This window comes from Chroicocephalus ridibundus, chromosome 18 (assembly GCF_963924245.1).
Source record: "Chroicocephalus ridibundus chromosome 18, bChrRid1.1, whole genome shotgun sequence".
Taxonomy (NCBI): domain Eukaryota; kingdom Metazoa; phylum Chordata; class Aves; order Charadriiformes; family Laridae; genus Chroicocephalus; species Chroicocephalus ridibundus.
The window spans coordinates 82,877-102,558 of NC_086301.1; the positions used below are offsets into that span (position 1 = coordinate 82,877).

The window sequence follows — 19,682 nt, forward strand, 5'->3', positions numbered from 1 at the left end:
TCCGGGAGCAGGCAGCAAGTTCCAGCCTCGGGAAGGTCTCACACCGTTCCCTGTCACACAGCCGTGGTCACGGCTTACAAACTTTTTTCCAGAGCTTTCACAGCACTACCAGCCCAAGGTTCACAAAGTGCCTTGAACAGGACAACCCTTTTCCTCCACCCCACGACTTAAAGAGCTCTCTGAACAAAAGCTGCAGTCTCACTTTTGACATTTGCTATAAAATTTTCACACTACACTTTGGCTGTGTGCGCCAGGTATAAGGCCTCTTCCGCGAGGATACCCAAACGGTTTTTACCTTGCTCTTTGCTGTAACTGCTGGTGGCACTCAGCTACTCTGGTTGCAAAAAGTGAACAGACGGCGGGTTGGCAACAGAGTCCTGTATGCACCGAAGCGTGGCAGCGGCTTTCCCCCCCTTTCTAGGCAGCCTTCCCCTAGGCGCAAGTGAGAAAAAGCAGTGCACCCTTCACAGATATTTCAGCTGAGAGCACAAGTGGCTCTGGTGGGAAGAGCCCGTCACGTCCCACGTCCTCTCTTTACCTGCGGAAAAGAAAGATGAACAGCGTAAAGACGCAGCCCCAGCAGGCTTCTGCCGTGCTGCTCCGGCCCCTTGCAGAAACTCTCGTTGTCAAAGACGGGGCCAGCTCAGCGCTGCAACCGGCTGCCAGGTAAAAGTCTACTCACCCAGTTGAGATGAGACTGCAAAGCATCGGACCCACGAAGAGCACACGCTGCTACGTAAAGAGACCGCCTCTTGTGGCTGTCTCGCTCCCAAGGGCAGAGAGCCTTCCCATTTACCAAAATTGACTCCTCTTCTTGAGGCTTCTCTCCAAAGCTCGTTGTGAGTGTCTGACATGGGCCAGGGCACTCGATAAAGAGCTCAGCACTCTTTTCGCTCAGTGCGGATAAAAGAAAAAATGAGACCAAAGTGGAGTTCCAGGGAGCTTTTATTGAGTTTAATCAACAAAATCAGGATTTTACCATTCATCTTTTTTGCACGTGGAACTCATGAAGCTCTTCACAAGTCAGTGCTACGACACACATACAGCCAGAAAAATACACTCTCAACAAAATCTGAGCTCCACTGGAGAGTTTGCCAATTACCGATTTAACAGAAAGCCAATTTTCCCCTCCCTCCCCTGAATGATTTCAAGGACTAGTCCGTATTGTTCGCTGGTTAACAGTAAGAATACCAACCTCTTGACTAGGGACCAGTGGATTATGATATTCCACCTGAACTGCAAATAATTTCTTTTCTTGAAATAAAAGTTCCAGTTTCTTTCAATAAAGGGAACAGTGACTATTTTCTTCTCCTGACACCCCTTCCCCATAATTATTGGTTAAAATACAGCAAGGCTGTATCTTAATAAACCCATCCCTCCCCCCACCCCTCCTTACCCTTCCCTGACTTGTCTACAGCAGAATTTAACAATGCTTCCACATAGGGACGTTTTAGCAACACAACTGTGAACGGAGCAAAACCTATCGGGTAACCTGCCAAACCTCCCTCTGAGTATCGGACGCATGCTCTTTGGTCCCGAGACTCGGTTTATCACAAAGAGAAACTGTGATTCACAGAAGACGGACCAGAAGTTCACAGCCATCGAAAGCTCCCTGTGCGGACTGCTGCTGCCCAGCCTCGACCACGGTGGCTGTACCGCTGGAGCTCCTGGGAACAAAATTCACTCCATCCTCAGAAAGCAACAGCTGCTCTGCCCCAGCGGCACGACAAAGTCCAGCACCAGGACAAGAACCACCGCAATGGCAGCTCGGGAGATGTGGCGTGGCATCTCTGTAACCTCTATAACATAAACCGAGGCAGGACAGCTGCCTGCTCAGGTTTACGTCCTATCAGTCATTTGAAAAACAAAAAAATCCAAAAAAACCAACAACCAAGTGCGTGAAGCATTTTTAAATCCTTGGAGCAGACACCCTCCCCCATCCCAAGTAAAAAATAAAGAACAAAAGATCAGAATGAGATGATTTGATACCAACGCGTACAAAACATGAGCTCGTGTTGAGCTTCCCTGTTCTTAACCACAAAAAAGTCACAGAGGGCAAAGGAAAGATGCTCCCATCTCATTCTGGAAACTGAAACGTGTATTTGAGACCAACCCACCCCCCTCCCTTTGGGAAAAGCCCTCCAGCAACTGCAGCGCACTCCTGATGGCGCACACCCGGACACCAGCCTACGGTTTCTCTCAAGTAAGCTGGCTGAGGATTCGTGCCACCCTCTTCACAGCCACTTCTTCACCCAGCTGCGAAGCTCCATTTCATCAGATTCATGGAGTGATGCTTTTAGACTTGCGAGGGGAAAGGTACAGAATACACCGGATTCTCATTCATGTCATCTTTGTCAGAGGAAGTGTCTGACCTAGGGCTCATCACTGAAGGCTCCAAGTTAATACATAAATGTAAAGGCTGGTACGTGACCAGCAAAAACAGGAGCTCGCAAGGAATCTCAGGAAGCCAAGATTTATACATGCTCCTTACTCCTGGGTAGGGAAAAAAAAAAAAAAACCAACAACAAAAAAACCCCAAAACAAAAAAAAAAAAAGAAAAAACACCCAAAAAAAGAAAAAAAAAACTAGGATTATCCTAGTCATTTGGAGCATCTTTCCATTTGCAAGATCACATCTGTTAGAGATAGCCTACTAGCACCAAAACTAGGCTGCTTCCCTCTTGACAAGAAGCCACCTAAAAATGGTGCCCCTGATAGTTTAGGTAAGTGCCAATCCTCGATTAGAGGCCAAGTTTAAAGTAATACTTTCAAAAGTTCTGTGCTTCAAGAGGGACCATCAACGCATGGCACCAGGCTAACCTACCACAAATCCAAGCAGGGCACGCACGCCTGACCTGACATCGCCATCCTGTTCTTGTTACATGTGCGCGCCCTGGGAAGATACAAAACTTTTATTTACATTTTTCATGTCTTTGTTGCACTAAAGTGATCCCTCTTCTGTCTCTCTGGAAAATCATAAGCTGGCTGCAGTACAAGAGCAAGATTTTACTTTTGGTCAAAGTTACCACCCACAAACTCCCACCCCCCACCCCCAAAAAGCACCCCAAAATTGTTTACACTTAGTACCTGCCAGTCAGATGTAAGCTGTGTGGCTCACAGAGTGTCTGTGACCAAGCTCTCGAGTTTGTACTCTAGTGCAGCATTTGCTACAATTATGGAGTCACTGCTGACAAAAGGAAAAAATAATTCCAAACACAAAAACCTTTCCATCTTGTAAAGTTGTCAGGAGGCACCTGGCCTCTATTTATGATCCTCAAGGAAATGGATGGCTAAGTCCACCTCATAGTTCCAAACAACTGTACTCAAATTTTAAAAAAAAGGGTCAAAACGGGGAGAAATTAAGACAAGTAATTCCTGCCTCAAAGGTAAGCAAGCGTGGTGTGAGTGCAGCATCTGTATACACAATAAATGACCGAGCAAAAAAGGACTGCATTCATCCAGGTGCCTCCTGACAGTGTTGGTGAACAGGCTAAAAGGGAATTTAAAAAGAGTACGGTTTTTGATTTGTCTCACTCCTTTTGCCTGTAGATCAGGCCAAACATCAAGCATGTTGGGAGGGGCACAATTTAAAGCAACACTACTTGACCAGAAAGCACTTCTCAGCAATATACAATGCAAAATGACAGACAGCAGTTCATGCCAAAACAGAGGAGATGGCAAGCAGCTTTCTGCAGCTTCTGACGTTAACAGGGGTTTGCCCTTACCTGCTCACAAGTCTGTAGAGAGGCCGCTCTGGGCAGAAAATGCACAACGCTGCAGGAAGTAAATCAATCCCACAGAGCTCCAGAACTGTCAAGTTTATGCATGTAAATTGGTTGTCTACCCAAATCCACAGCTTATGCAGATGCTGCTCAGCAACTCTGACCCCCACTGGATTTCCCTCGCGCCATGGCGGAACACAGGTCATGGCCCCCTTCAGAGCTTGTCAAGTTCCTGAAGTTTCTAAGGGGGAAATCAAAAAGCATCTCCCAACAGGTTGAGCTACAGATTTTGAGGCCTCCCAGCCCCACGAGTGATCTCTTCCACACGAGCGGTACAGGACAGCATTGCTAGCACCAGAGCAAACCCACCCTGATAAGGGACGCTTGTAGAGGCCTGCTCTTCAGGGAGGTCAGAGCACTTCTCATTGTTTAGTGTTGCAGAAAACTGAGCCCCTCTCATCTTTAGCTGCTCCCATAATCAGTCTAATCCCTTTAACCCCAGCAACCTTCATCACAAAAGAAAAAGTTATATATGAACCCAAACAGAAAAAAAAAATCATATTTACAAAGTTTGTACAATATACACATCTGATTTTCTATGGGACACACCGCACCAGAGGAAAGAGGGCCATGGCTCTGAAACAAGTCTACATATCAAGTGCTGTAACTACTAATGGAGACTTATGGAAACCAGTCTTTAGTGTTCTGCTAGAGCGAAGGGCTTTTCTTATGGCTCCTGCAAAGGACAACAGGCTACTCTTTCCTTCTGGAGCTATGATGCTGCACCTAATCAGCCCAGATTTTAAGTTGGTTTTGTTTTAAATACAGGTATTTACAGTGTGGGTGAACTGCAGATGCATATCAACTCCTCCAATTAAAAAAAAAAAAAAAGTTGAAGAAAAAAGTAGTATTACCAATACGTTTCACCTCCCAGCCCTGGGCTTGAGTACTTGGGGAGGAGGAGAGGGGGAAGAAAGGGGAACTTTGACCTGAAACCAAAAAACGGCTATTGATTCCTTGGGCTGTGTCGGAAAGGTGATATTCTGAATGGTCTCATAGCATAAGGCACTTTGCACGAATAAGTAACAAGCTCTTTAGCTTAAAAACAGATGAGTAACCAGGGAGAAGTTGAAATGCACTCAGTCGATGGTTGAAGAATTTGAAATCGCAGACAAGCTCGTGTTCATCAGATTCTTCTCTTTTCAGGGTTTCTCTTCTTCCCTTGCTGCCCCTCCCACCCGAAGAAAAAAAAAAATTTAAAACCAGCAGTTAGTGCAACTAATGTTCAATCAGCACACAGTGCAAACAAGTGGAAAAACAAAAACACATTCCTCCTTTTATCTTCTTTCTTCCTTGCTGCCAAATTTAAAAAGAAAAAAAGGCCGAGCTCTTTAGTCTTCATAGTTCCGAAATGAAAAGACGAAGAAAAACCCACAAAGAGAAGGGTATCCCCAAAGAAACGATGTGTCACAGATCTGGATCAAAGGGCTTCACCTTCTGGCATGTGTAATCAAAGCCTAAAAAAAGCAAACCAAAAAAAACAACCACAACACCCACAGTTAAATCAATTCTATGCAAAACCAGAACGTAAGCAATGAATCGCACTGACTATGTAACAGCTCTGGAAAAGCAAAGGGCATTTGGAACAGCCCAACCTCAAGCACAGCTTCGCAGAGACAGGTTCTGCTAACGCACTACCATACCTATGGAGCACGACTACCTACTGGTTTCTTGTTCTTTAGAAAGTTGCAAAAATTCCTTAGGCAAGGTCACAGCATTCCCCCCTTACGGAAACCACCCAAGAGCCTCTTCCAAGTTCATCACCGGGGTGGTTTTTTTTATTTATTTATGAAACATGGAGAAAGCTCAGCCCGCAACGCAGAGGCTGCAAGTCAGCTCGGTGCGACTGCCTAGGGCTACCCTTGAATGATTTCAAAGAAGGGTCACAGGTTCACTTTAACGGTATCCAGCAATCTGCTTCTACGGCCATGCAGGGGTTTCCTTTGTCACCCGAGAATTTCAGCAGCTTCACTGTGATTCTCTTTCTAATTCATGATCTCCAAGAAGAGCACACAAAAGAATGATTTCCAACCCAAACCGTACGGTGTCTGATCCTGCATGATAGAGGACCTTCACTAAAACCAGATCAGACATAATCCTGTCGCTATTTTGCCTGACTGCAATTCAGGGAGAGTTTTCTTCTTGAAGGACTCGACACAGCAGTTTTTCCTCAGACAACGATCAGAAAAGGGACACTTAACAGTCTCGGACAGTGAGACCCCATTTTCTCTTAAAGCTATGGAGACGACCTCAAGCGGCAGCAAAGATGAATTACATCTTTGTTTCCTACTTTGTTGATTTGCAAGAGTTCTATGAACGAGAGGATGCAAAAGGTGCAGCACCTTTAGCTTGAACCTGTTCCTTCTAACTGGTGAGGCGCTTAGGCTCTTCTGTTGGTGCTCTGTTCTCAAAGCTATCCGTTTTCTCCCCTCACATTTTTGAGCACCCCTTTCCTCTCTGCTCCTCGCCAATTTCTCATTTTAACTAAGCAATAAAGAAACAATTGTTTAGGCTACTAGTAGCCACGCTCACCTCTCCAAACACCATTCCCCCTTTTTCCCCATTTTTGGTATCCTTAGCATATGGTGAGCATTTCAATTCAAACAACTAAAACTACTCATCCTCGCAGCTTCAGCACATCCACAGAATTCCCTGCACTGACAGTCCATTTCAAACCCTTATTTCCACATCTAGAGCCTCCTTCAGCACATCGGTTTCCCTTTTCCCCTGCAGTAACATTCACACATCGGCTCTTCTTTCATCCAACACAACTTCTCTATTCAGGAAGGCTTTTACATACGCACATGTTTACTGTTTCTCATCTTCTACAGGTTCGCTGTGGTATTCTGCCACATACAGGCTCTTGTCAATGTTGCTTGGTATGGGTTTAATTTCAGTTCCCAGCTGCTCCTCAATACTTTTCAGGTTGAATCGATCATCATAGGTGATCAAGTTGATGGCCAGGCCAAGATGACCAAATCGACCTTGACAAAAATAAAGTAAATTATAAAAAGACTTAGCTGAGTAACAGAAGGCTGACTGAAAAAGTCTGCAGACCGTGCTGTTAACAACATTGCTCTCTGACGACAAAAGCAAATCCAGACCCCGCCACAGGTCACTACAGCTTTCACATCAGTTTTTCGTAAGCGGCTTTGTACTGCTATAGGAGTAAGAAAACCCAGGAGGTTCAAAATGCTCCGACCAAACCTTCTTATTAATTACCAACGAAAAGTCTTCCACTACTGCATTATCACGTCCAGCCCTTCTTCCATAACAGAGTTCTTGAACACACCTGAATTACAAAGTTCAAGTACACCGAGTTCCTTTGTTTACCGCCTTCCTTAAGAGTCTATTTTGCTGATGTCCAGACATTACAAACATACCTTGGAATACGCGCAGAAGAAAACTATATTTAAGACACTATAGAAGCTGTTTTCAGCACAGAATTTTCCCAAACTGCAAACAGGAGTTTCCTGAGAGCAAAGCAAAATGTGCTTTTTCATTAGGCTGTTCAGGCCAGTTTCAAGAGAACAGCCCTTTATTCATATATTTGTGAGGATACCCATCTGAGCCAATACACAAGAATAAATCTGTCAGAAAAATCAAAGCTACCTGAAATAATTCTCGGATACAGTAATAAAAACCAGAAGCCAACTCAAGCCTAACAAACATCACAGTCATCAGCAAAGTTGTACCTAAAAGATGTTTCTCCTCTCACCTGATCTGCCAATACGATGGAGATAAGTCTCTGCCAGCTTTGGGAAATCAAAGTTTATCACCACATTCACAGCTTGGATATCAATACCTCGGGTAAACAGATCTGAAAGACAATTCGGGTCACGAAGACAGTTAATTTCAGTGAGATCAAATGCTGATGGTATTCAGGGTAGAAAGATTAACAATGATTAATTAACATTGGCTTGCACTAGTTTCCAGATATAAGCTTCCTTTATATCAAAGACAGTTTACATACAATTCTGTTACGTCGTCTTCTTGCTCTTTATCCATTATAAACATGAATAACACAAGAGGAACGACCAAAACACCAGATCTGCACGTCTATTCCAAACAAGTCATTAGCACAAAGCTAGTTTTTTCCACATTAGACTATTTCTGAGCAGGTGGTCTTATAGAAGCATCTCCTCGCGCATGACTCTGCGTTGCCAATGCCACAACAGACTTGAGAGCTGAACTACATCCCACTAGCTTGAGTGTTTTTCTTCTGCCTCTAGTGATTTTTGTTAAGATGACCCAGACACACACAGTGATCAGCAGACACTGCTGCGGTACTGCCCAACCAGGTCGTACAATGTAGAACTCCCTCACATGCAGGCCAATCAAAACTATAAAAATATTTAGAAAACGTGAGCTACAAACATTTTAAGAATCAGCAAAACTCACTTGGGTGATCCCAGCCGCAGTTCTACCTAGATTTTGTAAACCTTACGGCCAACAGTTCAGAGAGCACTCACATGTGAAAATATACAGAAAACATAACTAGCGCAGAAAACACTACCCCAGTAAAAGGATTTGTTAGCAATTTGCTCCTTCACGGTTTGTCACAAAAGACAAAACCCACATGCCTGAAGGAGTGCTGCAGCCACACGCAGGCCTGACAAAGACTTCATAACAAAACATTCTGTCCAGCTTTATTACAAATCCAGTGATCTGTAACACCTGCGCTAATGGCTAAGCCACTTTCTAACACATCTTTTCGAAACAGGAGAATGTTTAGGAACTCTTACCAGTGCAAACAAGATTGCGGCATAAGCCATTTCGGAAATCGTGGAACACACGATTGCGGTGCTCCTGAAAAAAAAAAAAATGTAATCAAAGCAAAACAAAACAACCAACCAAAACCAACAAACAGCTGTGACTTTCAGGTATATTCAAGTTACAACCACTGAACTTCAATCACCGAATTGCTCGTCATTAGAGAACAGCTGAGTCAAACAAAGCTACTAGTACATACTTTTTAGCACTTCTTACCCCTATACTCTGAAGAATTTACCAGAGGGGCCCCTGGTATCACTTTTAGACAAAGACACTTAACTGACAGTGTTTTAAAGCCTCCTACAGTTGCATCAAAGCTCTCGCAGAACTGAATTATCTTAACTTATAATTACATGAAACACGCATCAAGGAAGTTTAACTGATATTTTGACTATCATCTTCCCCCAGCCCCCTGCCAAAATTCAATGCATGTTTTATTAATTTCCTTAAAAACTGAAGCCAACAGTAACTTCCTTTTCCAGTACGGAGTATTGTTCACTACCGATTCAGAATTAAGGGTGGGATGAGTCAATGTCTGCGTCTGTCTCACAAACAAGTCACTTCGGGCCACACAAAGATTAAGTAATGTCGCTGCTAAGGAGTGAAATTAACAGCAGGAATGAACAAGCTGAAGCTTTCCGCACAAACATACCTGCATTTGGCCACAAAGATCATCTACTGACCAATCAAAAGCATACAAAAATCAGACCTCAAGGAGCCCATTTGCATACCTGTTCTCAATACTGACATCACTTCTATTTCTGCTTAATTAATTACTGGTCCGGTCTGCATATGGCCCAGCAAACATTGGCGTTACCTGTCAGGTCCATGAACGGCAAGACAGGTTTCCTCTAATGCTTTCATTTGAATTTATTCTGGCTTACACATAAAATGAAAAAAATATTTGAAAGTACTACTGTTTTACAAGCCTCACTTCAACCTTCTGACATCTTTTAGTACACTTCCTGAAAACACGGAAATCACAAGTACGAAGCTCGAGAACATGTGAGCTAACGTACGATTAACAGAAACCTCTGCACCAGCAAAGCTGCACTGGCACGGAGGCGCTCAGTCGCCGCTTTCGCCACAAGGTTTGATCAAAGCCCCCTCCCCAGCTTCTCAGATTCCCCTGCAGTCACAGTGCAAGATTTACTGTTTGCAAAGCCACACAGGGCACTCAATCAGCTGACTACTGGGGTTTTTGTCATTTAAGTCAGGCTCGCTTTTATCTGTGTCAGTTACACCATGTAGTCTACCACGGCTCCCCATGCTGGCAAAACCAAGGACGCAGCAGTAAGAACTGTGCCTTCTGGTCGAGGCCTGTGCTTACACTGGGCTAATTAACCTGACCTGAAATACTCTTCCATACCGACTGACCAGCTACACCGAACAGCCTAGAGAGTGGTTTAAGGAGGGGGGAAAAGGAGCGTCTAAAAACAAATCAGTAGCAAAGCAATACATGCTTCAGTTTTCAAAGAACACGCACATTTAAAGAAAGCACGAGACTTAATTCAGCTATGCAAGAAAGCTTGGGGTGGTGTGGAATAAACGGCTGTTCACTTCATACTCACCTGCCTCATCTTAGCATGGATATAGAAGCAGGAATAGCCCAGCTGGGAGATCTTTTTGGCTAGCAATTCAACCCGTTGAGAGGAGTTGCAGAAAATGATCGACTGGTTAATCTGGAGCTGAACATATAAGTAGTGTGCTCAGTAAATGCAGCCTTTTGACTAACACATGATCCAACACATAAGTCTAAAAGCCGTACAGAAAGAAAGCAAAGCAGGTATGCTGCTGGTAATTTACACAATGTATATTTTTGTACAAGGGGGGTAAAAATTAACAAAGTTCTATAACACAAAGGTGCAGGACAAGAAGTACGTATTTTTAGCTTATCTTGTATCATAAGACTAGCACATTTCTGACAAGAAAAAAGTGTCATTAAGCCTTCTCCGCCACTCTCAGTCTTACTATCGGTTCCAAAAGGAAAACAGCTTCTGTACGGTCCTGAACCAGCCCTACTGCTTACCCTGGAAAACAGTGTATTGAGGCAGTGTACTTTCTGACGCTCGGTTACGTAGGCATAGTACTGGGTAACTCCCTTCAAGGTCAGCTCCTCCATCAGATTAATCTCGTAGGGTTTCTGCAAATGGGAATTCTGAAAAATAGAGATAAGGATAAAGCGGGCATATCTACATGCAAAACAACGTAAGTACTTCCCACCCTCTGGCACATTTAACTTCCTCCATGGCAAGGATGCGCTACCTAGCCACTCACTCTTCATGCTATACACAAGAGACAGGGTGGGTAAAATTTCACAAAGGATTACTTATAAATCCAGGGCAACCAAACAGGCCAAAGAGGAGCACCCTCTAGCAGCAAATCAGCGCGGATGGCACGTAACTGATGTACAAAGGAGAAAACAGTATCTTACAGGTGAGAACTGTGCATACCTAGCTTTCTCATTAACGCTATTGCGGGTCAAAGATTTAGCCTGGTTTAGATTAAAGCAGTGAAGTTTGGCTGCATTAAAAAACTGAGCACCGACAGCTATACGCCACCCGTTCACACACTTCACGTGCAATGTCACCACCATCCTACATTCATACAAATATGAATATATCTGCACTCACCATGAACTTCTGTACGCTCAAAGGAAAAGTGGCTGAGTAGAGCAAAATCTGTCTGTTTTTAGGTAGCGTGAGAATAATGTCTTCCATTATTTGAACAAAATCTTGAGACAGCAACTTATCTGCCTGTAACAACAGAAGTGATAAAGAGTAAGTTAAATTAATGGGACAAAATTTCAGCCTTCTGGTAGTACCACGATGGGGGATGACCAAGCCCCAAACGAAAACACCACGAGCATTCTCCCTGCCCTCATGATCAGACCCTCCCCTTTGGAGCACACAACACACTCCAAAAGATGTGTGATTTGGCTGCTGGAGACAGGATTCATCAGTAAAAGGAAGTTTATCCTCTCCTGCTTTTCAGCACTTTGATTTAAACAGAATCAAATTCAGGAAAAGTAAATGGAATTTAAATTGAAAACAGTCACCAGGGTTCCTATCAGAGTCCTCCAAGAGCTCTCGCACAACTATTTTCTCAACCTCCCACTCAGAAGCCTGTACACCACTGGACGTTCATATATCAGTTTTATATACAATTATGTGGTAAGCACAGCTCACTCGTTATAAACTGAAACCCAACAAAATGCACTCCTTCATTTCAGAATAGACAATCTATTCTTCGGGAGTAGCAAAGATGACAGGAAAGGCAAATCTTCCTAGGCTGGTTTCTTAAAAGATTCACGTGCACAAAAATTCTTCTGCCAGAATACCTCCTCAAAAATACTGAGAAATGGATGAGCTATATAACCTTATAGCGTCTCTAGGCACAGTTTGATTTGTTGCTGCGCATAACAAGGAGACTCGCTGAGACACATCACTGCTTCGACTTGGTGTTAAAATCCCGAAATGTTTAACACGAGCAACTTGCCTCATCCAATACTATCATCTGGACATGCTCAACTTTTGCTACTCCTTTCTTGATGAGATCGAGAATTCTCCCAGGGGTAGCTATCACCACATGCACTGTAAGGTTAGAAGAGCAAAAAAAATGGTTAAGGTGACTAAAACAATGTTTCCAGCTTTCATGGCCACGTATCATACAAACAATTTAAGAGAATAATGACAGCATACAAACAGCGAACAAGACATACTGCAGTCTGTTCTGTAACAGGCAAACAATAACAAGCAGAAATTACACCGCAGAAGACATGAACAAACAGCAACTGTGGTGTAGCAAAAGTGCTCCAACCTGTATCATCAAGCCTCATTATGTCATCTCGCAAATTGGTTCCTCCTGTTGTTGCCATCACTTTGGCACCTCCCATGTGTTTGCTGACTTGGATACAGATTTGACTGACCTGCAGGGCTAGTTCACGGGTGGGAACGATCACCATTGCTGAAAGTTAAACACACCAGTGTGAGTTACTAGTAACACACTGTATCTTAAATACTAATCCTCAGAGGAGCCAGAGACTTTATGGAAGCTATACTTCTATGGTTTTGGAGTTCCACCCCGGACACCCTGACCAAGACCTAGAAACTGCTTACAAGGCAAACTCCATGGAAAGATTCTTTGTCCCTTGATATTCCCTCTGAGCGAGTGCCCCTGTCAGCACGCTTGCTTATTACTCCAAATCCATTTTCCAGGGCAAGACGCTAAAGTCCAGAAGATGCCTGGCATTTCCCACTTTTGAAAGCAACTGTGGGACTTTTAAAATTCCACCTCCCCTCCACCAATCCCCATTACCTCCCTTTGACAGTATAAGCAGATAACCTACACTGCTCAATGTCGTTGACCAGTTTTACATTCAAGCCTGCCACGTAGGGACCGATACCATTACCCGGCTGCAGCTAAGCAGGACCCATCTCAACTGACCTTGTATATTGTCCTTCTTTAAGTCTAGCCGTTCAAGTAAAGGAATGAGGTAGGCTCCACTCTTGCCTGTTCCATTTTTCGCTCTAGCCAAGATATCCCTACCAGACAAAGCAATGGGGATGCTCTCCTCCTGAAATGCAACGACAGACAGCGCATGAGCAATCATAAGCCACACTCGCGGGAGAGGCTGGTCAAATTCAACTCTCCTTGCTAAGAGTACCACGTGCAATCTGATTGTTTCCTGAACAGAATATCCCGCAACTGCAAGCATCGCAGACTCACAACAGAAAGGAGTTAAACCCATTGGTTAAACCCAATAGCTCTGCTCCCCATATTCCACTTCAAAGTCCTTATCTTGCCTGGTCATAAGAGAACCAGGGATCAGGTACCACAGGAACGGTAAACCCATAAAACTGACACATTAGGAAAAAAGTGAAAAATTAGGAAAAAAAGTGAAGAGACAATGACAGCCACTAGCAAACTCCTCCTATGGAAAAAGAAACGCAGCTGTATCTTAACATCAAAACTACCCCAGCCCATGTAATTCAAACCTGCACGCTCCTGTGATATACTTCTCATAAAATCAGGCAGGCCTTCCTTTTGAAACTTCAGCCATTCAAACACAGGCCCCAAGTATTTTTCATTTTACTGTCTTTTACAGTAACATCTAAAGACCCCTCAGCCTTTTGGAAAGGTGGCGTGGTTAGAATCTGATTTAAAGCACACAATTTACCTAAAAGCCATAGCTTTCTCCTGCCTTAAGATAAAGTGCATGAGTGTGTCGGTGATAATCCTCCAAAGAGCATTTAAATGAGAGTTCAACCTCCCTGACCCTCTGAAGTTTACAAATCAACAGTTTTTAATAGAACAAGCCTTAAAAGTAACAGATGGAGGGACAGAAAAGTAAACTTGCTAACATATTAGTGTGTCTCCCATGATCTCCATTACGCTCCTTTCAGATGCTCATGATAAAAGCACCCAGACTGTGTGATAAAGCCACAGTTATCTTTGTAACAACTACAGGTATGCAGTCTACCGTAACTCAGTTTTCCACAAAATTTACAGAACAGCCCTGTTCTCACTGGCACTACTTATGTGAAGGATGTTACTGAACAGAGGATTAACATAGTTATGCTTCCAGGGTGAAAAGGAAAATCCAAGTTAACGTCTCTAAAGCATAAGCCAGTCCCATCTCTAAGTCACCCACTGCATGACTTGGTGACTTAGTCAGGCGTTAGAAACTCTCGCCTTCCCCAAGGGCCACAACGTTCTACCGTCCAAAACATCAGTTTTCCCAAATCATGACATGAGTATCTAACATTTAAGCATGAATAAGAATTTAAATAAATTTATGAAAATTAAATGCTGCTTTTAAGTAGTCTGTAAATAACCTGAATAGGAGATGGTTTTTCCCAGCCCATTTCAAAAATTCCCATCAGCAACTCCCGTTTCAAACAGTAATCTTCAAACTCGTTTCCTTTTGTGGAGGTCACGTCCTGAATAATCAAAAAAAGCACATCCATAAGATTAGCTGTAGATTGGTTTGACTCAATGAAGAGATTGCCTGTGCAAGAAGACCACAAAGTGCATGCTGCTGCGCAGCAGTTCCACTAATCTGTGCTATACCATACAGTGGAGAAGGAAGCATTAGCTTTCCCATAACCAAATACAGTACTGCAAACATACACTGACATCTTTCCATCAGCCTTTGCAAGAGACACTGATAATAATCAGTCCCATGCCCTAACGCTAATAAGGTAAGAAACACAAAGTAAACTCCATTTTTGAGCTTTCCGAGAGAAGCATCTCTCATAAGCAATTGCAGAACAAATTACTTCTTCATTTACAACAGCAAGAGCTGAACTGCTTTTGAATCTTTGCTTAGGACAAATATTTTGTCACTGCGGCTTCTCCCACATCTTTTGTTTAGTATTTATTCCCACAATTCAACCACCCTTACCGAAGTTTTGATTCTCAAATCCTTTGGAGGGAGTTTTAAAGTCTTCTTCCAGTCATCACCAGGTCTACAGGAAAAATAAAATAATTATTTTTTAAAAAAATAATAATCTGGTTTAATAGTTTTATGTTGCATTTTATTTTCTTCAATACAACAATGAACATGTAATATTTTCACCTCCTGAAAGCTAAAAGCGCCTACACATATGAGCTCAAGTCTTCTCTGAGCTAAGCAGGATGCAACAGGCAGGAAACTGTAAACACAGAAAACCAGCAGTCTGCCAAGCTCACAGAGAATTTGTGAAATCTTTATCCAGTCATGATTCAAGTCCCGTTTTTAGGGCACTGAATCAATCCAGTAGAACGCAGATTCAAAACTGAGCACTGACTCAGTCACATGGCAGAAACTGGCTATAATAAATCCACTTGAGAATATTTCATCACTTAAAAGGAAAAAAAAATTAAAATCTCTTGCCCAGGGAACATCCATTCTTAAGCCGTGAGTAATGTGAGAAGATAAAAAACACTTTTGGGGAGAAAATTAAATGGAGAACATGCTCCACTTGTTGATCAGATGTTGTCATTTGCTCTCAGTGAGATGTAGACACCCATACTCTCTCGAAAGCCATTGTACAGTCGAGTAAGTCCTTCTCTTCCCCACTCCCAGGAAGTCAAGAGTGAATTTCGTAGAGTTTAACTCACCAGTTTCATTACAGTAACCCATTTTGAAAAGAAAAGAAAAAAAAAAAAAAAAAGAGGAAATGAGTTAGGCAAACTTTAAGGAGTATTCCATTACGCGCTCTCTGACGACAGCTAACATTTCCTTTGCAAATAACTGAATAACGAAATAAAAGTGAATGTTGTTCATGGGGAGGAGGAACAACAGGGGAAAAAAAAAGGAACACATTACCATACCATCCAAGCCTTTTACGTCCTTCAGAATTTCCAACCAGCACACTCATATGTTATTAGCACACTGCCAAAACCAGTTTGATGGTAGGAGGCTATCACAGTGGTACAATATTATCTTGGCTCAGGCTTTGATGAATTAAAGTCAGCGCATTACACAAAGGAGAGCAAGCGTTACTATTTTAGATCAATGACAAAAGATAAAAAATTTTAAAGAATTTCTCACCATGAGAAAGAACTGCAACAAACAACTGGAAAGCATACACAACTGGACTGAGACTAGGGGGTGTTTCCTCCTCTGGCTTAAACTTCGGTTCAATTCCTTCCCACTCCCCAACTTCCCTCTCATACCACTCGCAAGGAGCGAAGAAAACAGGATGCTGCTGCTGCTCAGTGGGCTACCCCTGACAAGCAGCTACATGCTCTGAAAAGCAAAGCGTCAAATTCGATTTTCACAACAAACACATTACAAAGATCACTGTCAGAGAGGAGCTCACACGTGGAAACAGAGCTTTCTTTTCATAACGCCCATCACAGGACACTTCTAACTGCCAGTGTCATAAAACAACAGAAGATGACTTTCCAAACACAGGAACCCGAGAACACTTTCCCACACGTGACTTTTACACATTACTTTTGTGGCAGCTGGTACAAACACTTACTTAATAGCGGTGGTCATACTCTGTGCTTGCTGTTGAGTGCCGTTATTGATTGTGTTGGCATTTTTCAGCTGGTTCATCTGTTGCTGAGTTTGTGTGCCTCCACCTCCTGGGCCCCCGCTGGGTTTTACAGGGCCTCGCAACTGCCCATTCTGACTGGATAGACCCATTATAACAGGGTTCTCTGTTCTGGCCGTGCTCATGTTTTTATTTTTAAAGATGTCTTTTTAGACTTCAAAACTTTGAAAGTCAGTACAGAAACTGTAATAACAGTTTATTAGACTCTCCAAAACGAAGAGATAAATAAGTCTTGCTCAATATATGAGTCCGTTATTGCAATGCAGGCAAGCACCTGTAAGTCACTCAAAAGTAAAGTAGTAACTTGCTCTGATGCACTGTGGATCAACTTTTTTTTAAAAAAAGCCCTCTACCAAAGTTGAGTTATATCAGAATTCACTCGCTTCAATCTGAAAGAGAAGCAGATGACAACGATTAGCACGTGGGTTTTTTTCCTACATAAATCACGTCAGTTTACCTTTGTGTTTTAAGAATCACTTCTTCCCAGGCAGCCTGCAATAGCAGTACTTGCTTTTGTTTTCTCGGTGATAACTATCAAGACACACATAAAGCTTTTTTCCCCCCTTCTATAAAGCTGCACCCACCACCTTCAGTCACCAAAGATAATTTTCTGAACAGCTGTACTTTTAGCAGCCTTCCAGTGAGTAACTGCTTGAAAAATACTACCTGTCCCTCCTTCCTGTAAAGTAAACGTGAATTATATCAATTGCTTTGCCGGTTCTTGAAATTCCCCCACTGCTGGGACACAGCAAAGCAGCCCTAAATGCTAAGCAACAACGTTAAGCACAAGTTTGTGACAGGAAGCAAGACCACAGTATCAAGTGGACATTCCGGTCAGAACTGACGAAACCCTTAAGTTACTCCGGTCACCCTTTTCACTTCAAAAGGGAAACAGAAATTACTTTTTTACTATTATTATTTAAAAAAAAAAAAAAAAAAAAACACACAACAAAAAACCCACCCAGAAAACAGCTTATCCTCCACCAACCCAAAAAGTTGGTTCAACAAGCTTACTCAAACTTTTAAATTAGGTATTGATTTAACACCATTCAGAATAGCAAAACTAACAATATCATCAAGCCGAACTGACAGTAGCTTCCTGTTTTGTTAACTCTAAATGAGCAAGTCTAAACTGAAGCAGTGAGTAATACACATTTACACTAGATATCTAGCTTCCTGCTCCGCATGACGTTACCTTCCAGCTGTCGGTAACAACTCATATCGTGCTCAAAAGATAACATTTGGTACACATGACTTAATATTGACACCGCATTTAACAGAAAGGTTGGCAAAACTGCAAAGAGATACCACAAAGTCTGCACCTTACGTATGTAAAGTAAGCGTGGCCATAGCTGAAAAACTTACAACGATATTAGGGAGACAAAACATTCCTAGTCAGAAACCTTTCGGAAGCAACAGGAAGTAGGCTTGCCTGTACAATTTCTTGTCACAACACATCTGTATCTTGGGAAAATGCAAAGGAAAAACCAGCAGACTACAGCTTCCTAACTTCAGCAGCCACCAAAAAAATGTGCGTTTCCCTAGCGAATAAAAGGCACATTCAAGAGCATGGAAAAGGAATTCAGACTCTTCCCAGACTTCCCAGCTGTTTCCAAGCGTGTCAATTCTAGCTTCACAGCAAAACTTTAAAGTTTGCAGAACTACGATTTTTCTGCTAGTTACCTCCCTGACTGGAAGCAGCGTTTCAAGGCATCTTTGAAGAGAGGTTTCTCCTACCCATTAACTTTGCAAAAAGCGGACGAATCACAAAAGTAACCAGGGCCGGGATCGCGACGCCGAGGAGTTCTCCAATATCGCAGGAGATGGAACCTCTCAGTCCCTTCACCTCCCGCGCTCCTCACTACCCTTTAAGAGGACGGAGGTTAAAGGAGAACGCCCGGCCTCGTCGAGCCCCACAAGAGAAAGAGACGCGACGCGCCACCATTTCGCAAACCGACGGAAAAAAGCGGCCCCCCCCCGCCCCAAGACTCCCCTCCCCGGGCGGGCCGGCGGACGGGGCAGCCGCCGGGGGGCCTTTCCCTTCCCCTGCCCGGGCCGGCCCCGACACAAAGCGGCGGCGCAGCTGGCCCAGCCGCCGTGCCCATTGTGAGCCCGGGCCGCACTGCGGGCCCCGCCGCCCGCCAAAGGCAGCTGCGCCACACCGGCACCTCCCGCCCGCCAACAATGGAGCGGCCCCCGCCCGCCGCCCCCGCCGCTCCGGCCGGCAGCGAGCGCCGCCGCCGCCCCGCCCCGCGCCGCGGCCCCGCCGCCCCGTCGCTCCCGGGTCGGCCCGGCCGCCCCCGCCCCGCTCGGGGCCCTCGGTGCCGCCAGGCCTCGCCGCAGGCCGTGAGGCTCGGCCGGGCGGCGGCGGCCCCCCCTCCCCGCCGCCGCCCCGCTCCCGCGGACCCGCGCCCGCCCCGGCGCCCTGGCCCGTCCTCACCGCCACCAGCCGCGCTCCCCCCTCGCCCAGGTATAAAATCCTCTCGCTCCCCCTTGGTGCCTTGTTATGGCGACTCGACACTCCAAGATGGCGGCTTCCTCCTTCCTCCCGTGCGCCCTCCCCCTCCCGGCAGGGCAGGCCGGCCACGCCCCGCACGCACGCCGCTCCCTCGGCCACGTGACCGCGCCCGCCGCGCGGAGGGACGGTGCCGCCATGTCGGCGGTCCCCGCTCAGGCCGCGCCGGGAGGCCTGAGGGCGGCGGAGGAGGGAGGAACCTCCCCCCGGCCAGAGCGGGCACGGGGCGTTTTCGCCGTCAGTGGCGGCAGGAGGAGACACCCTGGCACGGCACAGGGTGGGCCGCGATAAGGTCTCCCCGGAGCCTTCTCCAGGCTGAACACCCCCGGCTCTCTCAGCCTGTCCTCGCAGCGGAGCGGCTCCAGCCCTCGCAGCGTCTCCGTGGCCTCCTCTGGCCCGGCTCTAACAGTCCCATGTCTCTCCTGTGCCGAGGCCCCAGGGCTGGATGCCGCCTGTACTTGTGCTTGGGGTTGCCCCGACCCAAGCGCAGGGCCCTGCACTTGGCCCTGTTGGACCTCATGAGGTTCACACAGGCCCACCTTCTCCAGCCTGTCCAAGACCACCT

At 44.9% G+C, this 19,682-nt stretch overlaps 1 protein-coding gene across 1 annotated transcript; it reads right to left on the reverse strand.

The window, feature by feature from the left end:
• Window positions 1–927: 927 nt before the first annotated feature.
• Window positions 928–19,165, reverse strand: DDX6 (DEAD-box helicase 6). Its single transcript, XM_063355159.1, has 14 exons — window positions 19,043–19,165; window positions 16,528–16,991; window positions 14,961–15,024; window positions 14,392–14,496; window positions 13,001–13,130; window positions 12,374–12,520; window positions 12,049–12,147; window positions 11,188–11,306; window positions 10,584–10,712; window positions 10,126–10,242; window positions 8,527–8,590; window positions 7,500–7,601; window positions 6,586–6,765; window positions 928–5,238 (listed from the first exon to the last, which is right to left on the reverse strand). The coding sequence occupies exons 2-13, from the start codon at window positions 16,725–16,727 to the stop codon at window positions 6,590–6,592; spliced, it is 1,452 nt and encodes a 483-aa protein (XP_063211229.1). The 5' UTR covers window positions 16,728–16,991; window positions 19,043–19,165; the 3' UTR covers window positions 928–5,238; window positions 6,586–6,589.
• Window positions 19,166–19,682: the final 517 nt, after the last annotated feature.